Raw genomic sequence first — 22925 nt, forward strand, 5'->3', positions numbered from 1 at the left:
CCAAAGGTCTATTTAGCGTAACAGACAGACATACACACATACAGACAGACAGACAGACAGACAGACAGACAGAAAGACAGACAGACAGACAGAAATTTTTCTAATGTGATTTTTGGAATCGTGGATGCATAAGGAGTAAGAATAACTAAAAATTTCACGATTCCAAGCAATGTACAGACAAATCTACAATTTTATTTATATAGATTACTTTTGTGTTTGAAAATGATGTTTTATACTCATACTCAATTATAAACCTAATAAATATACATACCCATTTTCTAAATTTACAAATCAAACAAAACCAACTGTTGTCATTAATATTTCATTTTAGGTACACTTTTATATAATTTAGGTACAACTCCAGATTCCAATTAAAGTGTAGGATTAATCTAATTTCAGTCCGATTTCACAAGAAAATCAGCAGGAAGTGATTGATTTCAGAGCTGTCTGACACCAAATGAAATTTTGATGTCAGAACTCTTTAAAACAGGTCGTATCAAAATATTTTCGATATGTACTGTAATACACTCTTTGAAAGTTGAGACCTGGATCCTAAGTTGTAGTTTCTTAGAAGTATACAGTGTTCATATAAGTCTTTACTCAAAGTGTCACGTCCATGATTTTCACATGGCTCATGGTGATAATAAAGTCGTAAGTTAGGTTCAGTACCCTTCAGTATGTGTAGCGTGGGTGCATGTACTCGAAACATGTATAGAATATTATCAGATAGTATTTGGATAGCTTCGGTATGTGCTATGTTTGAGTGTATGTGTTGAGTTAGGTTCAAAATATCTTTATCTATGTGAACCAGAGGTATGAGATGATCAATTCTATCACGTGCTCTCATGTAATCTTTCACATAGAAGCTGATATGTTCATTATTGTACACGTTGAATTGACCCATGTTCTTATTGATATCAATGCTAGGTGACATACGTTGTGTAATGTTAGGACTATACTCACTGAATGGTAAAGGACTAAACACTTGATATCCTTGGATTGTATTCATCCTAATCCTGTTCAAAAAGTCATTGAAAAATTCTGTATAGGGACTCGTAAAGAAAATGAGAGAGTCAGAAGAAAATTTCTTTACAGCTAAATCCAGAATGGCAAAATTGATGAGGTAATCATGGAAGTGCGTGTATCGATTAGAATTCTTAGGCAACTTGATAGAGAGCCAGGTAACTTTATTGTTCTCCCTCCTAAAGTCTTTACTCAAGCTGAGAGCTTTGTCTTTAATTTTCTTATAAATATCATGCTTGGAATCTTTACCAGGGAGATGTGGTTCATACAGAAGTACCAACATGAGGAAACTCTTCTCTTTTTTATCCATGCAGATCTTCCTATACTGCTGTAAGTAACGTAATGTAGCGTCCACGTCATGAGGCTGTACTCGTAGAATCATATTGATTCGAGAATTCTCAGTCACATAGGGAAGCTTCAGAATATCAATCTTACCTAGAGGTTTGCACACCTGAATTCTTTTCTGAACCATCTCATTGTGTTGATTTCGAAATTCTAAATCCAAAATATAATCCATACCTCGTGACAGATCAAATTTCTTGTAGCCACTGATCAGTTGTTCATATCTGAAATTGCCTGGATACTTGGAGTGTATGAATTGAATAGAGGAGTTAAGTACAAGTTGGATATCTTGCAGTTCTACCTTGCTATGATTGGCCACCGTGGTGAAATCATCTCTCAAGTAGAGGCTTGTGTTAGTAAAGTATTTCCAGTAGAGGACATCAAATCTAGAGTGTGGTGTATTACCTGGCTGGTTACCAATTGGCCAGGTAAGGTTTTGTAACAAATTTGGAAATTTACTTGATGTTATTTCAATAGATTTTCTTAGGTCTTTAATTGTATTGAGGTCTCTTTCTAAGCCTTTTTTAGTGAAGTATGTGTGTAAGATATAAAAGTAATCTTGTTTGATAACAGGATAAATGGTGACTGCGTTATTGAATTCTGTTCGATTCCTGAGGTATTGTAACTCAATCTTGACATTGGTGTTCTGTAAGATATTGAAACTAGAATAAGTTTGACCCATGCTATCAGATATGCATTGAACATTAGCAGAATGCAAGATACACCTGCCTATGTTGATATCATTCGAGTCACTATCAATATTACGAATGCACCAATCAATGTTAGTGGAAATTAATTTCAGGACACTATTACTCAACACAATGCCAGCATTTAAATTACAGAACAATGAGTTCTGATCTATTCTCTCCCCATAGTACAATTTTTCTCTCACGCTGATTTTACTCACAATGTTGTACAACTTTCGAAAATTAATGTAACTTGAATCATTCACTAGAAAGAAATAATCAAACTCTTGTAGATAATTGTCAATAAGATATTTGAAGATATGGAATGGTTTCAGAATATGTCTGGAATCAATGAACGCTACAATGTCCGGCATATTCAGTTTGGAAATGTTCAATTTACTCGAGGTATCCATGAAGTAAATGATTTTCTCAGACAGATGAGCTACTGTCTTGTTGATAGCTATGGCATTACTTTCTATCGAGTTGGAACTGGACAAGACACTCACCAACAGTTTTTGTTTGATTCCCAACTCCGTGGAAAAATATCGTGGTCGTACAAAAGACTGTGGCACTTTCTGAGCTTTCAAGGGTTTTCCTGCCAAGTTAATCTGAGGTTCATATTCATCCTGTATTTTCTTAATTACTTTTTGTTTGATGTCATTGACATCACCCAGCACATTTACATTTGAATTACTTTCCAACACAGGAATGAGAACTAAACTTGAAAGTAAACCTATGGTTAAACCTAGGAGGAAGTAGGTGTTTTGTCTTATAAAATTGAGAATTATCATTTTGGAAGCTTCTTGAGGAAAATAAAATTGCTAAATTATTACAGTCAAATAACATCACTTCTGTTCACAGAAATGGCAAAAAAATTACTTGGCACATTTTTCACATATCAATATCACATACCTAATAAGAACAATCAGATTAATGCTGAATGTTTGAGGATCACCTTGCTGACAAACAACTTGATATGGAATGATCTTGAACAAACAGACTTGTACAGAATTCACACTTTGAACCTGAAACATATAAACCAATATTTTACATTAGAATCCTGAAGCAGTAGATTCCAAGTAAAAGAAACAACATTTGATGAGAACCAACCATAGTAAATTCTTAGTTCAGCATACTGATATGCATGTACATACCTACAAAATGACAATATTAATAAAATGTTAATGGGCTTATCATGCCAAGATTATATTCTGTAGGCTTACACACTTATTGCTGGTAAGTATCAAATAATGTAGGCAATATAAACTTTGGCAGCAAAACTAAGGTGTCAATAAAACAAATTTTGACTGATGACTAACACTTAATTGGAATTCAGTTGATTTACCAAATACATTGTAAGTAGGTAGACAGATTGAGAATTGAATGTATAGAGATAGAGGTAGGTACAGAAAAAATACCTTTACTAAAGTAAGTTGGTCCTAAACTGATACTTCTGTTTATGAAAAAAAAAAAAAAAAAAAAAAAAAAAAAAAAAAGTATCACAATTAAAGCACCATGAAATTTCCATATTAATGGTTTAATAGCTGACATTTTATTTGAAGAGCAGCCCTTTAAACTGTTAAAGTCATATTTGGCTTTCATCACTTTCATGCCATTTCACCTCTTTTGCTCTAGCTTAAAGCAACCCCTCAAGAATGGTCTTCAGAAGACTGAAACCAAAAATAGCTAAGAGCACATTGTCCCACACAGTCAGCCATTAATATACAAATCATACTCAATGTTGTTTAACCTTTATTTATTAATATTTAACCACATAATTGTTTCAGTACATTTAGGGTGATTCAAAACCTTGTCAGCCCTCAGCCCTTCTATCAGCACAAGATAAGTAGGTACCTACTATGTCTGACAAACAGGCATAAAAAGTAGTGATATAGAAGAAAAAAACAATGAAGAGGAATAGTAATAATAGAGTGAGTGAATAACTCCTAGCATTGATACACTAGGTAATTAATGTCCTGCTATACTGTACAGTACACATGTTACCGCAAAGAACAATGTCTTATTAGAATGTAAGTAAAGAATGAATAGTAAAAAAAAAGTGCAACTTACTTGATCCTGAAATCCAAGACATTTTGCTGAATAGAGCCTTTGGATAGTTCTCTGTAGAGACCTGTTGAATACCAAATCTGTTCTGAGTCTGGAAACTGGAAGCAAAAAGCCATACAGATACTTGTTAGAATTTGGCCAAAAAGAGAACTGTTGGAGAGATATTTATAACCAAGAGTTAGAGAGAGAAAAATCATTGAGTTACCTACCTCCTTCTTTGACAACTTTTAGTTAGGTACCATTCCCATTGAAATTTGAGATTCAGAGACAAAAGTACCTATGTACCATAAACTCTTGCAATTCACACTATTCACTGGAAGCCTCTATGCAGTTACTAGCTGAATTCCGTCGCTTCGCTCCGGAATCCCGCTAGTTCATCCCGAGGCATGGCCAAACTTGTGGAAAAGGCATGGCCGAAGTATCATGAATGAATTTCATTTACATTTGAGTGGACATAGAACACACTCTTAATAATCATGGTAACATATGGTACTCATCACAAGCACACATGCAAGACACTGGCTTCTTAGAATCCTCTTCATATAAATGGTCCAACAATATGTTGTACAGAAAAAAAAGTATCACAATAGCACCATGAAATTTCCATATTAATGGTTTAATAGCTGACATTTTATTTGAAGAGCAGCCCTTTAACTGTTAAAGTTCATATTTGGCTTTCATCACTTTCATGCCATTTCACCTCTTTTGCTCTAGCTTAAAGCAACCCCTCAAGAATGGTCTTCAGAAGACTGAAACCAAAAATAGCTAAGAGCACATTGTCCCACACAGTCAGCCATTAATATACAAATCATACTCAATGTTGTTTAACCTTTATTTATTAATATTTAACCACATAATTGTTTCAGTACATTTAGGGTGATTCAAAACCTTGTCAGCCCTCAGCCCTTCTATCAGCACAAGATAAGTAGGTACCTACTATGTCTGACAAACAGGCATAAAAAGTAGTGATATAGAAGAAAAAAACAATGAAGAGGAATAGTAATAATAGAGTGAGTGAATAACTCCTAGCATTGATACACTAGGTAATTAATGTCCTGCTATACTGTACAGTACACATGTTACCGCAAAGAACAATGTCTTATTAGAATGTAAGTAAAGAATGAATAGTAAAAAAAAAGTGCAACTTACTTGATCCTGGGCAGGGCAGGGCCATGGGCCAATTACTAGCAGAACCTTGATCGTGATTATTTAATGATCGAATAAAATTTTGGCCTATCTCCAGTCTCCTATCCTGATTTCCTGAAAATCCCAAAATTCAAAATTTCGCGCTGAACGGCTGAAATTAGTTTACAATGTTGCCAGATTTCACCTTTTTCATTTTCTACCGATGTAAACGGTCCTTTTTCGCGCGGCGCGAAATATTTGAAAAAGTAAACAAGATTGAAATTAATTCTGGGCCCTAAAATTTTGAATTTTCCCAATTTTTTCTAATCTTTGAAGTCTGTGAACTGTTAACGAAGCCAAACTGGCTCCCTTTCATGTGTAACTATTCCTAGTGTAATCAATATGAGCTCTCAAAGAGGAAACCTGAACAGAACAAGGCCTCAAAAGCATCGGAATGTCACAGCATTCAAGAACAATTTGCACGACACAAGTAAGAAAATCAAAGCTCTCAATGCCTTACAGTTTGATAATGTTTGTGCAAAGTGTAAAGCTATCCTGGAGTGGAAGGTGAAGTACAAGAAATACAAGCCTCTCAAATCTGCCAAGACTTGTGTTAAATGCAATGAGAAAACTATCAAGGAAGCATACCACACAATGTGTGAGAAATGTGCTCTAGCAAACAAAGTATGTCCCAAATGTGGCAAAGACAAAAATGACACCAGTATTGAAGTGAATAACTCTTCTATGTCAGAGAAATTCAATGAACTTGTGCTAGAAAAATCCAAAGCTACAAAGCAAGAGAGCTCTGATGAAAGTTATGACAGAGAATCAAGTTCAGACTATGATCATGACTCTGAATCTCTCATTTCTTCAGACTGTGATAATAGTAAAACCAAATAATAATAGATAGCTAATGTCTGAGAATTATTTGTAATAATTTGGTGTATTTACTTTTGTGAATTGCCATACACATTTCCTTTAGAAAAAAATACAAATACTTTTTTCTTTCTTCCCCCATGGAAAATGCAGTAAAAATGTTTCATCAAAATTTACAGCAGTAAAAATACCAAATAATTACCTTATTATTTTACATCTTCACATATGAGACCATGAAAGAGTAGGTACCTATACTCACATAATAATAGTTATTTGATTTACTTTGGTACAATGATAAGAATAACATTTTTGTATTTTGTGGTATGACCCTTGGATTCAAATCTCATTCCAATAGCTGATAAAATAATTACAGTACAAACTTTATCTAAAGTTAGGAAAAGCTTCATTGAGGTACCTATTTAGCACCAGGTGATGCAATCTTAGGAGCAGAATTATGCAGACAACCTATTCAAAAATACAAAAGCAAATAAAAACTACTCTGTATTTCTTTTTAATTTATTGGTGGTGAATTATGTAGGTTTTTATTATTATTTTTCCTTGAGATGTCTTTATTTTTATTGTAAGGTACTTATATGAATATTTAAATATAATTATTATTCTAATTTAAAATTTTCTAATCATCTTTTTATTTATTTTTTGGTTCTGGATTCAACAGCTCTAATTGGTTACAAAATTGTTCTTAGAACAAGCTCTAATGGACTAGTAAGAGTTCCAGACATTCCTATCATTTTCAAGTAAAAGAAGATGTGAAAACTTCAGTGTAAAAAGTGAAGTTACCTGATTTCTTCATAATTATGTCTCTCTATGTTCAGAGGCAGTCCACCTCTGTAAAATTTTGTGAGCAACACTGAACTTGCTTATGTCATTGACATTGCAAGAGTTTCTGGTTGTGTCCATTGGCCATGTAACTTCACACACTACAAAATCCTGGGAAAATGAGAAGAAATTTAATTACAATGATAATACAAAAAAAAAAAAAAAAAAAAGATCAATAGATATCTAATACAAAGCACATGATGTGTGTGAGTAAGATAACGAATTTCGTTACTGAAGCACTCTCTGTAGGACTAGTAGGTTACCTACTTATGTGTGTAGGAAATAATCTATTCAGTAATATCAGTAATCAGTAGACTCTCTTGTTCACAGAGGGGAACACTGCAAGTCTCTCAAAAATGAATAAAGAAATATCATCTGAGTGCATTTTATAGTGTTTTTAGTTGATTTTTATTTTTAAATTTTGTTCCATGCTCCCCTCTGTTTTTGTTCCAGCACAAGAACAATATGTCGACATCCCGTGGTGAAAGGAATTCGGAGGAGATTCTGCAACAGTTAAGTCCTTTAAAATAAATAGACTAGAATAGGTAAGTGGCGTAGGAGTAGGTAGGTATCTACATTGTATCTTGGTTCTACACAGTTGGGATGAATGCCCACACCTACGCTACGTAAAGAATTTTCAAAGTGCTTATATTATTAACCCAGATAACTAGGTAGCTATTATTACTTTTTTCTATTCACAATCTAATTTATTAGCTCCTCAACAATTTCGAAAGACATTTCAAAGTGACTTTTCTTTACTGTACGTCTTTTGATTATTATCATTATCATTATTATTATTATTATTATTATTATTATTATTATTATTATTTTACTATTTACTTTATTTTAATCTTCTTCTGCTATATCGATCATTTTCTACTGTTTTATAGGAAACAGAATTCACAGGCAAACAAATCTGCAAAGCCAACATGGATAGACGTTTTACCTCAGGTAAGTGTTACATCCGTACGTTACAATAATACCCCAATAACGTTCATAGGATATGCCTTAAACACCCTAATTTTAACGGGGTATTTTTCCCCCTTCAATAAATTTTTTTGCAGGGCTGAGAAAGGCGCCGTCTTGAAAGCAAAAGATTCCTGTTTAGGGGAAAAAGTATGGAGGGTAAAAGCTTCAGATGAGGGTAAATTTAAGTCTGAAATTTCTATGTGCAATTTTGTACCTAGGAAAAAAATCTTGTACCCAACAAAGCACTTCCTGTTTATTAGGCACAAAAAATGTAGTACCTACCTACCTTTAATTTGTTAATATTTTCTGTGCATTGGAGGACTTTGTTCATAGAACAGGTCAAAGGTCTACAGTTTAGGACATATTTGGATGTTTTTTTAGAAACCCTAAATGTCCTGTCAACATGAAAGTAATGACTTACCTTTAGTAGAATACTAGGCACTTAAATTACCTACATTTCTTATCACTTACCATTATCACTCTTTTTCCATTTCAGAAATCAGAATGAATTTTTATTTACAAATTTTGAATTTTCGCGCTTTGCCGGTTTGTTTACAAAATGTAAAATGGCCAAAAAATGGCCACCACAAGAAAACAGATGATATCCACTGTCTTCTGACCTCCTTGTTCGACCTTGAATGGAATGCGCAAAATCACAGAGGTCATTGACCTGGGGTGAGTGGTGCATGTTGCATACTCTGATTTTTACAGGCTACCCCTATGTAAGCTCATTCTCCATGTGATTTTAATGGAGGTAGGCTATTTTAAATTTAATCGAAGGAAATGAGTTTTGAGTTTTAACTTGACTTTACCTTTAATTTTTGTCCGTTTGTTCCGTGAACGGTTGGTTTAATTTTGATGGTATTGGTCCTAATGAGGTAGGTAACGTTTCTTCAGGAAATAGAGGTAATTTAGTGGTTCTTGTGTCTCATAATATTAGTTCACTGAGTTTCTTTTTCTCAGTGAGTTCTAAGATTCATTCAATTACCAAGTACCTACCTATTTATGTTGGTGTAGGTACCTATTCAGTGGTACCTAAGGTACCTCGGTAGGTACTCCCATGACAATCCCCCTAGCCTTCAGTTCAGTAGATCTGATTTGTCAAGACTAGGCCTAAACCCTGAACTTTATCACGGTTGTTTATTTTTTTATTTTAACCTTCACTCTTCTCCAACATCCTCTCTCTGCTCTCTCACGCCTCCATTAAAATAATAATAATAATAATAATAATAATAATAATAATAACTATTACTCTTGCAGTTAGAGTCCCGTGTCTTAGTAAGTGTCCAATAGCAGGTAGATACCTTACCTTCTTGGCAGCTTCTGAGACTCTGCAGTACCCCATCATATGCTCCCATGATAGTTTTGGTTTGTCCTGATGATTAAGGTTCCTTATTTTGACCAGACAAGAAGCATGATAGTAGGCAGGTCCTCTCTTGTACAATGCTGCAATTAGAAATTTATTATAGAACTTTTTTCTACTTTATAGACACCTATAACTTTTATTTTAGAAACCTCACACATGGTCATCGTACTGGTCTAGTCTAGGTTAGGAATTAATTCTTCCTGGAGGCATTTTCAAGCAGCTAGCTGTTGAAGTTTCATTAATAAAATTCCATCCTCAGTAGGGATTTGAACCCACACTATACAAAGTTCTTGGTTATTTGCTATTGGGGTGATAAATAAAGGATTTTCTGTAACAACTTTGCTTTCAATAATCTTACCAAAATCACAGCCAAAATTTAATCCTGATTTGACAATCCATCCTTTACTTCTGAAATAATGATATGTGACATATTTTTCCACAAAGTTAGGATCATTATTTATGAATATCTTCCAAAGATCATTTAGATAAAGCACTTGTTTGGTGCTCATGTGTTTGATGGTGATACAATGTAGAGCAAAACTCAGGAAGAATGCTTCTTCAAATGTCAGACATAGAGTTTCCTGTACAGTTAAAATGGGTTCTGCATGCCATGTAGGATTTAGTTTATTAACAAAAGTTCTAGCATCCATACATTCATCATCTGAGTCATTAACTACTATGACTTCACTTTGAGTTTCATTGGCAGTGTACTTGGGCATAGTTTGCTCATAGGTAAGATTACTTTCTTGTTTGGATTTAGGAAATATTTTATCACAACAGTCCAGACTAGTAGATCTATCTCTTTGTAAATGATTACTACTTCCAGGTGTATTTTCCTCAGTTTCCTCTTCTTTGTAAGTTTGTTGATGATCTTCAGTATTGCAATCTAGACATGGAATATTGTTTTCACAAAGTACATTATTCTTTTTTGAATACATCCACTCTGATTGCCATTGTTTTCTCCTTTTCCACTGACGTTTTCTGAGAATGGAATACTTTTCAAACCCTGAACGGCCTCTAGTGAAGGAACTTTTACCAAAACAGCCCTGAAAAAAATAAATTAAAATAGGTAGGTATACTCATTAGAAATCTGAGAGACAGTCTGAAGGGATAAAGAAACTGCAAATCTGTACCATAGAAACATGTGAGTACCTACCTATAATCATCCATGTTTTAATCAATGTAAATGGATACTGTACCTACATCACATTTTTCTTTTCAGGAAAATACTGGGCTTGAAGTATACTTACATGATTCAAAAGCAGGGCAGCATCTTGAGTGTTTTCAACTATCACAGAGGTTCCTACAAATATCCCGCTAAACTTTGGCCATGGTGCCACTGAGTTCCCTATAGGAATGGGTACATTGACTTCAGTGATCCTGCTTGAAATGTGCTCTTTTATTTTTGACTGAGGGTTTTGTAGATACATTGTCTGGAAAGGAGAGGAAAAATTAAGAAACATTGATAGCACCTGTGGAGGTTTTTTTTTTTTTTTTTTTTTTTTTGATAGGAAAAAAATCTTGTACCTATGTACGTTATCTACACATGTATACCCAGCGTTGGTCAGGCTTATTCTACTATCTGGTCTACTTGAAGTACTTGACGCGACGTAGCTTAAAATAAGTGACCACGGATTAGCGTCTAAATCTCCTAGTTAGATTCATTAAATTAATGCAAATTCAAAGTAACGTTTGGGTGCCAACTTACCTCCAAAATCATTATTTTATTCGAAGTAGTGTGCCAACATACATATTATGTTTTTTATTTGCTCATAAATTCACACATGGCCTCGCTGCTAAGCGTTTAAATAAAATAGGTATCAAATAAATTATTGAATTTTCCTTCCAGATTATATCGTCATGTTTGGCTCACACTTTGGTCCTACAAGTGGGAATCCACATGACTTATTCAACTGTCCAGATCCCATATCTCAACCTCACTATAGACCAAACCTCCTGGCTAGGTAAACATAACCAGGTAACATAGTCATTAGGCCCGGACAAGATACACCATTTTATATATTTTTTTTTGTACCTCGAAATCGCGTTCGCATCAAAGAACAGAAAAGTTTGTTTAGAAAATTTCCGCTCTGACCGGGATTCGAACCCAGAACCTTTGGGTAGCCAGCAGTAGGTACCCTCCTCGTGTTGTCTTAACCACAACCACGCACAACGTTACTTAACTTTAGTGATTCGCGAGGACCTATTGTATAAAAACATTCAAAGTCCAATACTTGCCGAAGGCTAGACAAAATTGTGTAGGTATCAGAAATATAGATAGGCACCAATAGAAACCCATTTAGAATTTGATAGATGAAAGATTTAGGTGTACAGACGTGAGTATCTTGTTTTGTTTAATTACATGATAACAAATACAATGTGTCCCTTATGATGGGTGTTCATAGTTACGCTGATAACATAATGTGTGGGTTCTTTATCGCCCTATGCTAGCAAATGACTCTTAAAAACAAGTAGGCTGATTTTACATTGACAATTTAATTTAATTTGACAATATTAATTTACTCAACTTCATTTGAAAATTTGACCACAATAATAGTACGTAGTAGTCTACTGCTGGAGTTTTCAGTCCTATTCGAGCAGTATAAATAAGCACTATTATTATTGCTGACAAAACTCTCGGCACAATAAAATTAGACCAATTTGGAAACAGTAAAGGTAAAAACACACTACTATCACATCACGTCACGTGTTAGTAGAGTGTGTTTCTACCTTAAGATTTGTCTAGCCACTGGGGAATCTTGAGAATTATGCTGATAGTCTTGGCAAGAAATCTGTTGAAGACACGCATTATCAATTAGGTAATCACTTGCACAGGTTCCTACATATGTAAATAATGGTCAAATTTTAGAATCAGGCCCAACATTAGAGATTTAAAAAGAGCCCGTGATACCTTTGTATGTATCAAGGTTATGGTATGACAATGTGCTTCATCATATCATTTTGCATCATCAGTTATGAATCGAAAATCAGAATAGAATGCAATGTAAAGAACTTCTTTTTTGTGTTATGTCACACATTAATAAATCGAGAATGAGACGTATGTAGTAGGGCATTAGTAGCGTTAGACATAAAAATACATACTTACCTAGACAAGTAGACACGTGCAAGAGAAAATAATTAAAAACTTTTTATACTTAGGTATAGATCACTAGATGATGGTAGGTAAATGATAACACACTTGTAATGCCAGCCACTCACTATCAGGTAGACCTGACAGGCGGACCTGATCAGGTCTACCTGATAAATAAGTGGGTGCCTGTCCTAATAAAATAAGGTCTAATGAATAACCTCCCTCTCCCTACCCCGTTTCTGTTTTCAGCCAGTTTCGTAATCATCACTAGCCCAGTTGGCTCGACCGTTATAGGCCCCATCATGGACTACATAGGCCGCAAATGGTCCTTAATCCTCGTGTGTGTCCCATATATTATCTCGTCCCTACTCACTATATTGGCTGATCCCGGGAATATAGAGCTACTGTATTTGTCCAAGATATGTGCTGGCATAGGCGGCGGTAAGATATATGTATCTTCTTTCAACAGTCTGTTTTTTTTTTCTTTTTCAATCAACCTTCTGTTAGAGAGAGGGTCTTTCAATCCAGTACCAGTTATCTCATATGATGGGCGAGAAGAGATGCGATACTGCCCTTTGGCGTACATGAAAGGCCCAGGAAGAAATAAAACGCCATGATTAGTTTACACTGGTACCGCAGACTAAGCGGAACGATTTAGGTTTTGTGGAGGGCCATTCTAACTATTGGATTGTGGTCAAAAGAATTTTATTGCTATTTCACTTTGTTTCCATGTATTCATTCTTCTTCTTCATCGCCTTTTCCCGTGTACAGACGGGGTCGGAGTTTTTCGTCAACCTCTCAATCAGCCCTAGGGTAATTGCTTTGGGCTGACATTTGGTTTTGGTTACAAATTTTACGTGTGGATGCCCTTCGCACTCAACCTTTGCTATTTCTTTTGCTTCCAACTTGCTTTTGTTTCCCAGGAATGTCAACAGTGGCCATGGTGTACGTTTCGGAGATATGCCATGAGAATTTCCGTCCGGCAATCCTATGTCTCAACAGCGTCTTCATTTCCTGTGGCATCCTGCTGACTACAATTCTCAATCTGTATCTCGACTGGAGGTCTCTCAGCTATTGTTTCCTCGCGCTGGTTCTGATCAGCGGATTGGTGCTGATTTGTTTTGCTCCCGAATCACCGCATTGGCTGATCAATATGGATCGAACCGCTAATGTCAATAAGAGAATGGCCAAGGCTGAAAAATCGCTTAAATTTTTGAATCGGAATCCAGAGGTAACTTCTTTCCCAAACCAATGAATTTTGTCCCTCGTTATATCTATCTCCAGAACAGGAATAAAAAGGTATTATGGAGGCAGACCCGAACCAATAATAGTGGTTTGGATAGAAGAGGTATTAGTTATGTGAGAAAGCTCCTCCAGAAAAATCCTGCTATTTAAAACCCTAAACAAGTTGTACCTATAATATGGTATTCTATACATCAAAGGGATGGATAGCCAGGATAGTTAGCCTCGATTCCCATTCGGGGCGAACTTTATCCTGAAAGGATAAGGCTTGTTCTCGGAACGGCTGGCTTTCTTCTATATTCTCCTTTCTTCTTCTTCGATTTCGGGATGACAGCGGACTAATTATTTATTACCTCCTCAATTCAGATATTTGAGAAGGAATGGCGTGTGCTATGCCAGGTTCGTACGAGGTATGATGAGACCAGGAATAAGAAGGCATTATGGAGGCAGATATTAACTACAAGAGAATGCTACAAGCCGTTGATTCTGCTAGTTATCTTGTTCACCCTTCAGCAATTCACAGGTAAGAGGAAATATGATGCTTATATGGAAAAGTGCCTATGGAACTAAAAACGACATGTTGAAAACGCAGAGTGAAATAAAGCCAAAAATTAAGACTATTATGAAGATTTTTTTTCTTTTACAAATAAAAAGGATGTAAAGATGAGCATTTTTTTGTATTTATTAAAGAGTTTCAATTTATTTATTTAGTAATATGGAATATGGGTATAAAAAAAATACTGACATAAAGTTTCCAAGGCTTGAAATGGTTGGGTTCATGTTGATATGTGTCATTTACGATGAACGATCTATTGTCATTTCAGGAGTCTACCCCGTCATTTTCTACGCCATGCAACTGTTCAAGGAGGTGGGCACTGAGATAGATGAATCTCACGCTCTGGTATTTCTCGGTATCATACGGTTTGGTATGAGTGTGGTTACTACTGTTTTGGCCAGGGGGTTTGGCAGGAAACAACTCTTGATAGTATCCGCTGCAGGTATGAATACAACACCTCAGGGGTGAAGTAGTAAGTACGGTAGTTTTCGGATCTGGAGATTGATGGTTCAAGTCCAAGTCAAGTCGTAAAATTTGTTGAGCTGTGTTTGTGTTAACACAGTAAAAATTCCTTTGGATTAGGTAATACCCATGAATGCTGCACACTCGACAAATTGCCGTGGCGTGGAAGCTAGCAGTGATATTGTAGGAAAATAGTGGGACGCGCTTAGGAAAATGGCCTAATAGGACATTAAATTCCTTCGGATTTGTAAAGACCAACAGGTAAATAGGTATGGCATAAAATCATAATGAACCGATTTATCTGCAGTAATCATATTTCTATGTTTGTTCCCATCCTATATTCCTTCCAGGTCTAGGTGTTTCCAGCATCCTCCTGTCAAGTAATTTACTCATGAAGTCCACATTCACAAACTGTGCCATCCAATCTAACGAGTACCTGGTCACTCCGAATGAATCTATGCGTCTAGATCACTCTACATGGCATAACGAGATGCAAGTACCACCGTCAGCGTTCAATACGTCGTATACATATCAAATGGCAAGCAATATGTCAACACATGAGTACAATTCGTCAGAGCATGATGCACCACATAGGTTGAAACGGCACAGGCAAAACTGGAATGTTCCACGTAGCAAGTGAGTTTTTTACTTTCCTGATTCTATTAGGAAGGAAAGTAATGTAGATAGTCGGTTTTGTTACATGCAATTAGGTATAATGAAATGAACCAATCAGATTGCTTAATTTGAGAGTTAAAACTTAAAGCGAGTTTAATTTAATCTGAGATTGTGGACTTGGCCATTAGACAATGTCTTAAAAGTATAGATTAAGCTTAGGATAAGAATCTCTTGTTAAAGTTCATTGGGTTTCGAATGAGATGATGAAATATATTAAAAAAGTTATTCTTACATTGGTCATCTTTTTTTCCCCTTCCAGATCATGCGTGGATCACTCGTCACTTTCCAGTGACTGGCTTTCCCTCCTGTTCATTCTTCTGTACGTTTTCTTCTCGGCTGTCGGCGTGATAGTCATTCCATGGACCATGATCAGCGAGCTCTTGCCTAGCTATGCCCGCGGAGTATGCTCTGGCCTAATGATATCCTATGGCTACGTGTGTATGTTCTTCATGGTGAAGGCGTTTCCTTTTGCTATCCATTCGAGTGTGATAGGAACGTTCAATGTGTTTGGCCTGGTGTCGTTCACACTGGTTGGGTTTGTGTACTTCTATCTGCCCGAGACCAAAGGCAAGACGTTCGTTGAGATAGAGAAATATTTCTCCTGATATTAAGGACCGCGGTAGCGCTCCGCCCGCCAAATCAAGAAAGTTTGACAGCGCTTCTAGAGATGTTTTTTTCTACTGAGGATGAGTATCGGCTGTGTTTTGTACGGAAGAAATATAAAGTCTGAGTTTGTTATGTGTGTACATTGTAGATAATGTAGATATAAGATTTTATAATATTTATAGTAAGACTGGGTGCAATAGTCCTACATACTGGACTCCGCACACAGGAATTTCGTCAGAAAAGACCCCCATTTCAATGTAATGTAATAGTAAGGCTAGATTGCTATAAAGACGTCTTTATTCCCTGTCCCGAGCGGGAATCGAACCCGTGACTTAGCGCTTACAAGGCAGGCCCGCTACCCTAGGAAGGAACTAGGAAGGCCTTCCTTTGCCAATACAAGTCGACTTCACAGAAAAAAAGCTATGTACTTCATAATCTTCGTATTATTCCAAAGAGAGTTTCACGTTTCTAAAGGTAAACTTTCAATTGGACATCAGTAGGAGCCTGTTCACACTTGTCGTGAGAGTTTCATCCGATTTTTTCCGAATGTCCTGTAGGCAATGTAATTTAAATGAGAGTGTTCACACTACACACGACACGATTTTTTTTTCTTTTTTTCGAACAAGTGTGATCGGGCTAAGCAGAAAGGAACCATCCGTAAGGGGAATTGCCTTATGGATGGTTCTTTTCTGTTTAAAGCTGTCTAATTTTCAAACCTGCGGGGATTCGAACCCAGGCCGCACCATAATCAATATCTGGTGATTTGCTTGACGGCTTCCAAGCATCGCCACTTGTCTGGTATGTAGAAGGGTTCGAATATATGAGGGAACGGTGTGTCATAGCCAGTCACTCGTCGGATCGGAGCTTCCAAACTTAGGAAGCATTTGTCCTGCAAAACACAAAGAGAAACGAAAATTGATAAGTACCCGGTGAAAAGTTTTAAGTGACCAATATCTTAATAATGTTAGAACACTTGATAGAGAAATTGTACATAAAATTCACAAAAGGAAACTTAAACAAAACACAACGCCTTGGGAAATAAACCGAATAGGTACGTTAGCTTGGAAGGTAGCACACCTTATTTGTAAGCTCTAAGCTGCGGGTTCCATTCCTGCCTGGAGGGAAATTCTTTCTCCTATCCTGCCTTCCTTCTCTCGGAACAATAAGTTACAGTTCCCTCTATCAAACCTCTTAAAAAAAGTTTTCACAGTTTCTTTCTTTCTTTGATTTTTTTTTTTTTTTTTTTTTTTCCAAGTTTTCTTTTTACCTGACAGTTTCTTTCTTTCTTTGTTTTTTTTTTTTTTTTTTTTTTGTCCAAGTTTCCTTGTTACCTGAATGGAAGCGGCTAGTTCAGCACCAAATCCTGAGGTGAGCGGAGCTTCATGTGCTATGATAACACGACCTGTCTTTCTTGCAGACTGAAATTTAAACAAACAATGAAAACACAACTTTATTACTTTAATAAGTATCGGGTGCTTCAAAAAGAACGCCGAATTTAAAAATGCCGCCATTTTCGTTTTTTTTTTTTTTTTTTTTTTTTTTTTTTTCGGGTGCTTCAAAAAGAACGCCAAATTTAAAAATGCCGCCATTTTTGTTTTTTTGTGTTGGCATCATTGTTTTAGCAATTTTCGTGATCTGTTATCATTGAGGTTATGTTGTCATAAGGAATGTTTTTGGTTTCTTTTACAGAGTTCTTTTAATGAGGGTTTTGCTAAGCGGATAATTTTCAGCGATGAAGCCCATTTCCATTTAAACGGATTTGTTAATAAGCAAAATTGCCGAATATGGAGATCTGAGAACCCAAGGGTGATCCAAGAAAGAGAAATGCACCCTCAGAGAGTTACGGTTTGGTGCGGGATTTGGAGCGGCGGTTTCTTCAAAAAAGAAAGGACCGAAGAAGGGAATGCTGTCACAGTAAATGGAGTTCGCTACCGTGCGATGCTGTCTAATTTCCTTTGGCCTCGTTTGGACGAAACCTCAAGGTCTCCTGAAGAGAATAGAATGTTTTTCCTCTATTTTTGTCAAAATAAATTGCATTTTATAGTGCTTTTAAATTCGGCGTTCTTTTTGAATCACCCCTTAGATTATTAAATAAAATACCCACATGTAAATAATAAATATGTACCGATTAATAGTGTTTATTTAGAAGTACCTACAAAAATGTAAAAACACAAATTGTGCAATTACCAACTTAAATACTGTAGTTAGCGCGGTGGCCTTCGGATCTGAAGGTTGGTGGTTCGAGTCCAAGTCATGAAATTTAGCACAAGGTATTAAACGATCATTAATACATCTGTGACGATCATTAATGCTTCATAAATTTTTGAACCCACGCCTTCCCGCTTTCCGGGCGAGTGTTTTATCAGATGTTTAACTTACTTGAAAGACTGTTTCACGATCCCAGGGTAGGATGGACACGAGATCTATCACTTCACATGATACTCCTAGCTGTTCCTTAGCCAGCCCTGCTACTTCCCTTAGAACGTGAACCTGAGTGCCCCAGCCTATCAGAGTCACGTCCGTGCCTGCAAATATAAACAAGAAGTTAGGCATACATTATCTATCTGTTGAAATTGTATCCATGCCTGAAAACCTATCATGGTAGCGTTAAATACCAACTTAATAAACATTATTTATAGTTATATTGTCTGCATTAAAGTGCAAAATTATTTTTACATCAATATTTTTTGTAATAAATTAAAATAAAAATAAAATAAATAAAAATTAAAAAAAAAAAAAATGGGAGGCTGACGAAAAACGCCGACCCCGTCGTACACGGGAAAAGGCGAAGAAAAAGAAGAAGGTTGATTTTGAAAAAAATATTAAAAATACGTATCCTCGAAATATCAAAGTTTTACAGGATTAAAAATGTGTCTACCTCTTTCTTTTCCTCCTTTTGTTCTTTCTTTCGTTGCGTCGGGACCAATATTTCCCCAACATAATTCTTATCTATCCCTAAAAAACGAATAATTATCTATTACTAAGATAAGAGATTACCTGCTACCAAAATGTCCGCCTTGTCTAATGGCAACTCGTAATAATCTTCAGGTACATCTTCTACGGCTGCCCGGTACAGAACTTTAGGCTCGAAGAAGATACAGGGATCTTTATCTTTAATGCAGGACAACAGGAGGCCTTTGGCTTTGTAAGGACCTCTGGGTATAACGACCTGGAAATAGAATTAGAACGCGATTAGGTGGAGTAGTGGTCAAGGTGCTCGCCTGGTAAACAGGAGGGCGCGGGTTCGATCCCAGCCGAGGAATAGAATTTTGGAAAGGTTCCGGCATTAACTTCGCCAAGTGGTTACCTTCCACTTTAAAAGTCTTGTTTATACTAGCACGTTTCGCCACAGAATATTGAGAACTCGAGATCAGTTTAGATTTCGGCAAAATCCTCTCCTATTGCACATCTAGAATATATTAGGAGTATTCCTACCAAATTTTAGCTTTTTAGGTGTTTGGGTTCTGGAGATAGAGCGATCAGTGTGTGAATGTACGTACAAAGAGACAGATTATTAGGGACAGTCTTCCCAAATATTTGTTAAGTAGGTACACTTTTTCAGTCTTCCATATACAAAGCCTCAATTTCCTTACCTTAATACCAGGAGTGTGAGCAAAATAAGCCTCAGGAGACTGAGAGTGATAGAGTGCCCCATGTCCTACCGCCATACAGGGTGCGCGAATAGTTAGGTTACCACACGAAAACTGATTGCCACTCCGATACCGATACTTGGCTGCTTCGTTCACGATCTAAAACCAACAAACATATAGGTAGGTAGGAAAGTAAATAAATTAATAAAATGAATGTCCTTCGAACTTAACCTTTGCCATTTCTTTAGCAAACGGAATTACAGGCTGGTATCTTCACTGTTTAAACTCCCCCAGTCAGATTAAACTGGTCTACTCCCTATTTAAGGTTCCCCAGCCAGTTTTTTTTTTTTTTTTTTTTTTTTACTTTTGTAAGTAAGTACTTTATCACAATAGTAAGCTCTTTTTTCGAAGAGGTTTGATAGAGAAAACTAGAACTATCGTCTGAAATCGAAGAGAGGTGGACAAGATAGGAGAGAGCCGTTCCAAGAACGAACCCTATCTATTTAGGATAAAGTTCGCCCCGGGTGGGAATCGAACGCAGGCGCGCTACGCTCCAAGCTAACTACGCTGGCAATAAGGTTACATAATCCAATTGGATTTTTTTTTTTTTTTTGAAGAGGTATTGATAGAGGAAAACTGTAACTGCTAAGGTCTTATCGTCCCGAAATTGAAGAAAGAAGGAAGACAGGATAGGAGAAAGCCAGCCGTTCTGAGAACGAATATTATCCGTTCAGGATAAAATACGTCCCGGGCGGGAATCAAACCCGTGGCCTAGCGCTTAAAAGGCAGACGCACTACCAACCAAGCTAACTAGGCTGGCTTGGACCAATTTTAATTTCAAAATTTGCATGAAGACGCACCTGATCAAAGGCGGGGAAGATATAATCGGCAAACTGAATCTCAGCAATGGCCGTGGCTCCTGAAACAGCTAGTCCAATGCCAAAGCCCACTATGCCTTGCTCAGATAGAGGCGTATTGAATACACGATGTTTGCCATACTTCTCTTGCAGACCTAAGGAGCAACGGAACACGCCACCAAAGCCTACGTCCTCACCAAACAGAACTGAAATAAGATAAAGAAGTGATATTTATGCCTCAAAAATTATATGAAATAAAAGATATTGAATACAGAAAATAGATAAAGAAGTTCACAAATTCATTGAAAAATGTAAATCAGTGTTGAGTATCCAATAAAATATAACAAGACCGACCGCGTAATTGCAGAAATGTATTTCTGCGTGTGGCGGGTCTATACCAAGATTGAAAAATTCCCAGAGGGACGGGCCCCACTTGTTTCTTCTTCAATAATAAGCCCTGGTTCTGTGAGCTATATCAATATGTTGACAACTCATACTTACCCAATTACGTAGGTGTTCTTGTCCTATGATCTTGGATTTCAACCTATCAAGTCTGTCCTCCAATGTTAAAGTTCTCTATGGGGTCTGGCTTTCTCAATAATTCATCTCCCTCTCTTTAATTTGACAGGCTGCTCCCTGAATTTCCATTTCCTGGCAATCTTCATTTCAATATTGGTGTTCCCTTTGATCAGCTAGATTGAAATATTGACCTAGGGAGGAATAGGTTGTACCATTTTAATTAAATTACATTCAGTGAAACAGAGTCTTCAAGAACTAATCAGCAAAATTTTGAGTGTAATTTTGTTAAACTGGACCAACCATTCAAGAGTTTTCAGTTTTACAAATTTACAGACATGCTCTATATGCAATCAAGTTGAAAATTTTCACAACAGAGCTCTTCTCACTTCAGGATAAAACACCCTCATATTCAATAATAAGCTACTCACCACTCACCTCCACCCTGAGAGCTGAGTAGCTGAGAGGGACTGGACTGGAAAAATCCAGTCCAGTAACCTTGATCACCCATCCAAATACCAACCATGAACAGAGTCGCTTAACTTCAGTACAGAATTATTATTATTATTAAGAGGTTTGACAGAGGGAACTGTAACTGCTATGGTCTTATCGTCCCGAAATCGAAGAGAGAAGGAAGACAGGATATATGACTATGTGAAGCAATATTGCAGAGGTAGGTATGAAGGTAGAGAGGTTGAGCAATTATTTCGTTGAATTTTCACCTCGTTTTGTAAAGTTTATTTCGCAGAACTTGATATTTCTGGGAGAAAAGGGTATTTTGAGCTTTCCAAAGCAACGTGGAATGATGGTGTTCAATGTGTAATTCTAGGAACAAGTGGGAAAGTGAATGGAAATAACAAACCTACATAAATAGTTTCCGCTACCTGAATGCAAATGATTTGAAATAAAATAGATAACTCTCTCATTACATTATGATGAGTAGTGAGTACCTGTCATCCTACCATTATCAACAGGGTTCCAAAAGAAGGAAAATTTCCGATTTTTTTTTCTGCTACATATTACGTAAAATCATGCATGCCTTTTTTCATTGTATAAAATGTTATAAATTGTTTTTATTAATATTTGTGTAATGTGTTCAAGATAAAAGTAATAATATCTAAGTGAAAAAGGAAAATCCGATGTACCTACTATTGGAAAAAAAGGTTTATAAAAATAAAATATTGAAAAATTAAATGTATTGAACCAGTTGGAAATATTACAGCATCTGGGTTTTGTTCTAAGTGCTATAGTACCTACTAGGTACCTACATTGCATTTCTAATAACATCTAAACGTACTAAAATGTCAGATAATCCAGATACCTATTTTCAACTTACACCTTCTTTAATTCCTAGCACAAGACTTCATCTGTCAATGACTTATAATAGGTTCCTAATATTTCAATATTGTACAGTCAAAATGTTCTTTTATGTCTGCGAATGGGATACCTACTCGAACTCATTCCAACTGTCTTATTACGTAGACTACCAATATTTTCAACATAAAATAGACTGCATAAATAATGACGTAAAATTGGAAACACATACTAATATTGTTAATGTCCTTTAACTTAGATTCATTTCACTGTCCTTTTAGCAATATTTGTCTGCAAAAAACGTCACATTTAGGCAGTCGATAAAAGTTTTAAATAATGTATAGGTACATTAAGGAATACAAAAATGGCGGATCTTGAAGAGTCGTAAATATTCAAAGATCACTGTCCTCATCAACATACGCAATAAATAAATAAATAGGTTGTACAGTTTTTCTAAAGTCCTTTGGCCATCTTTACCACCTTATGTTGTGAAATAAAAAAATTTAAAAGGTCATAATGATCAGCTAAAATGTATGATTTTCCAATATGTACGTATAGATTCCTTAATGTTCCTCTAAAAAGAACAAAAACTAAATGAATTTTTGAGTAACTTTTGATTCTAAAGACTAAATAACATGTTTAAATAGACTATGCAATAAATAAACCATGTCAAAAACATTCTGCAGAGATGTAAGATGTAACCTTACGCATACGTTGTTGTTTAA

The 22925-nt window shown here is 36.1% G+C and overlaps 5 protein-coding genes across 6 annotated transcripts; 2 read left to right on the plus strand and 3 right to left on the minus strand.

Moving 5' to 3' along the window:
* Positions 1–208: 208 nt before the first annotated feature.
* Positions 209–4532, minus strand: LOC103507989 (chondroitin sulfate synthase 2). Its single transcript, XM_008472511.3, has 3 exons — positions 4328–4532; positions 4122–4216; positions 209–3076 (listed from the first exon to the last, which is right to left on the minus strand). Exon 3 carries the CDS (start codon positions 2840–2842, stop codon positions 497–499), a length of 2346 nt encoding a protein of 781 aa, XP_008470733.1. The 5' UTR covers positions 2843–3076; positions 4122–4216; positions 4328–4532; the 3' UTR covers positions 209–496.
* Positions 4533–5288: 756 nt separating this feature from the next.
* On the plus strand, positions 5289–6597 carry LOC103507988 (uncharacterized protein C9orf85 homolog). Its single transcript, XM_008472510.3, has one exon. It carries the CDS (start codon positions 5646–5648, stop codon positions 6141–6143), a length of 498 nt encoding a protein of 165 aa, XP_008470732.1. The 5' UTR covers positions 5289–5645; the 3' UTR covers positions 6144–6597.
* Positions 6598–6794: 197 nt separating this feature from the next.
* On the minus strand, positions 6795–10756 carry LOC113466917 (tRNA-splicing endonuclease subunit Sen2-like). Its single transcript, XM_026822708.1, has 4 exons — positions 10542–10756; positions 9650–10337; positions 9235–9371; positions 6795–7067 (listed from the first exon to the last, which is right to left on the minus strand). The coding sequence occupies exons 1-4, from the start codon at positions 10752–10754 to the stop codon at positions 6933–6935; spliced, it is 1173 nt and encodes a 390-aa protein (XP_026678509.1). The 5' UTR covers positions 10755–10756; the 3' UTR covers positions 6795–6932.
* Positions 7262–16376, plus strand: LOC103507987 (facilitated trehalose transporter Tret1-like). Of its 2 annotated transcripts, XM_008472508.3 has the most exons (9): positions 7262–7468; positions 7847–7907; positions 11141–11255; positions 12632–12823; positions 13306–13613; positions 13991–14147; positions 14449–14622; positions 14993–15278; positions 15577–16376. In XM_008472508.3, the coding sequence occupies exons 1-9, from the start codon at positions 7422–7424 to the stop codon at positions 15920–15922; spliced, it is 1686 nt and encodes a 561-aa protein (XP_008470730.1). In that variant the 5' UTR covers positions 7262–7421; the 3' UTR covers positions 15923–16376. The 2 variants fall into 2 exon arrangements, with proteins under 2 accessions (XP_008470730.1, XP_008470731.1); XM_008472509.3 differs by lacking the exons at positions 7262–7468; positions 7847–7907 and having other exon boundaries at positions 11138–11269.
* LOC103507994 (2-oxoisovalerate dehydrogenase subunit beta, mitochondrial) lies at positions 15652–20583 on the minus strand (the record flags this gene model as incomplete). Its single annotated transcript, XM_026822707.1, has 6 exons — positions 15652–16812; positions 17255–17341; positions 18303–18448; positions 18921–19092; positions 19517–19672; positions 20374–20583. Coding segments are annotated over 6 exons (912 nt in total), but the record flags the coding sequence as incomplete, so codon positions are not given.
* Between the last annotated feature and the right edge of the window lie 2342 nt (positions 20584–22925).

The sequence above is a fragment of the Diaphorina citri genome, unplaced genomic scaffold (assembly GCF_000475195.1).
Source record: "Diaphorina citri unplaced genomic scaffold, Diaci psyllid genome assembly version 1.1 scaffold357, whole genome shotgun sequence".
NCBI lineage: Eukaryota > Metazoa > Arthropoda > Insecta > Hemiptera > Psyllidae > Diaphorina > Diaphorina citri.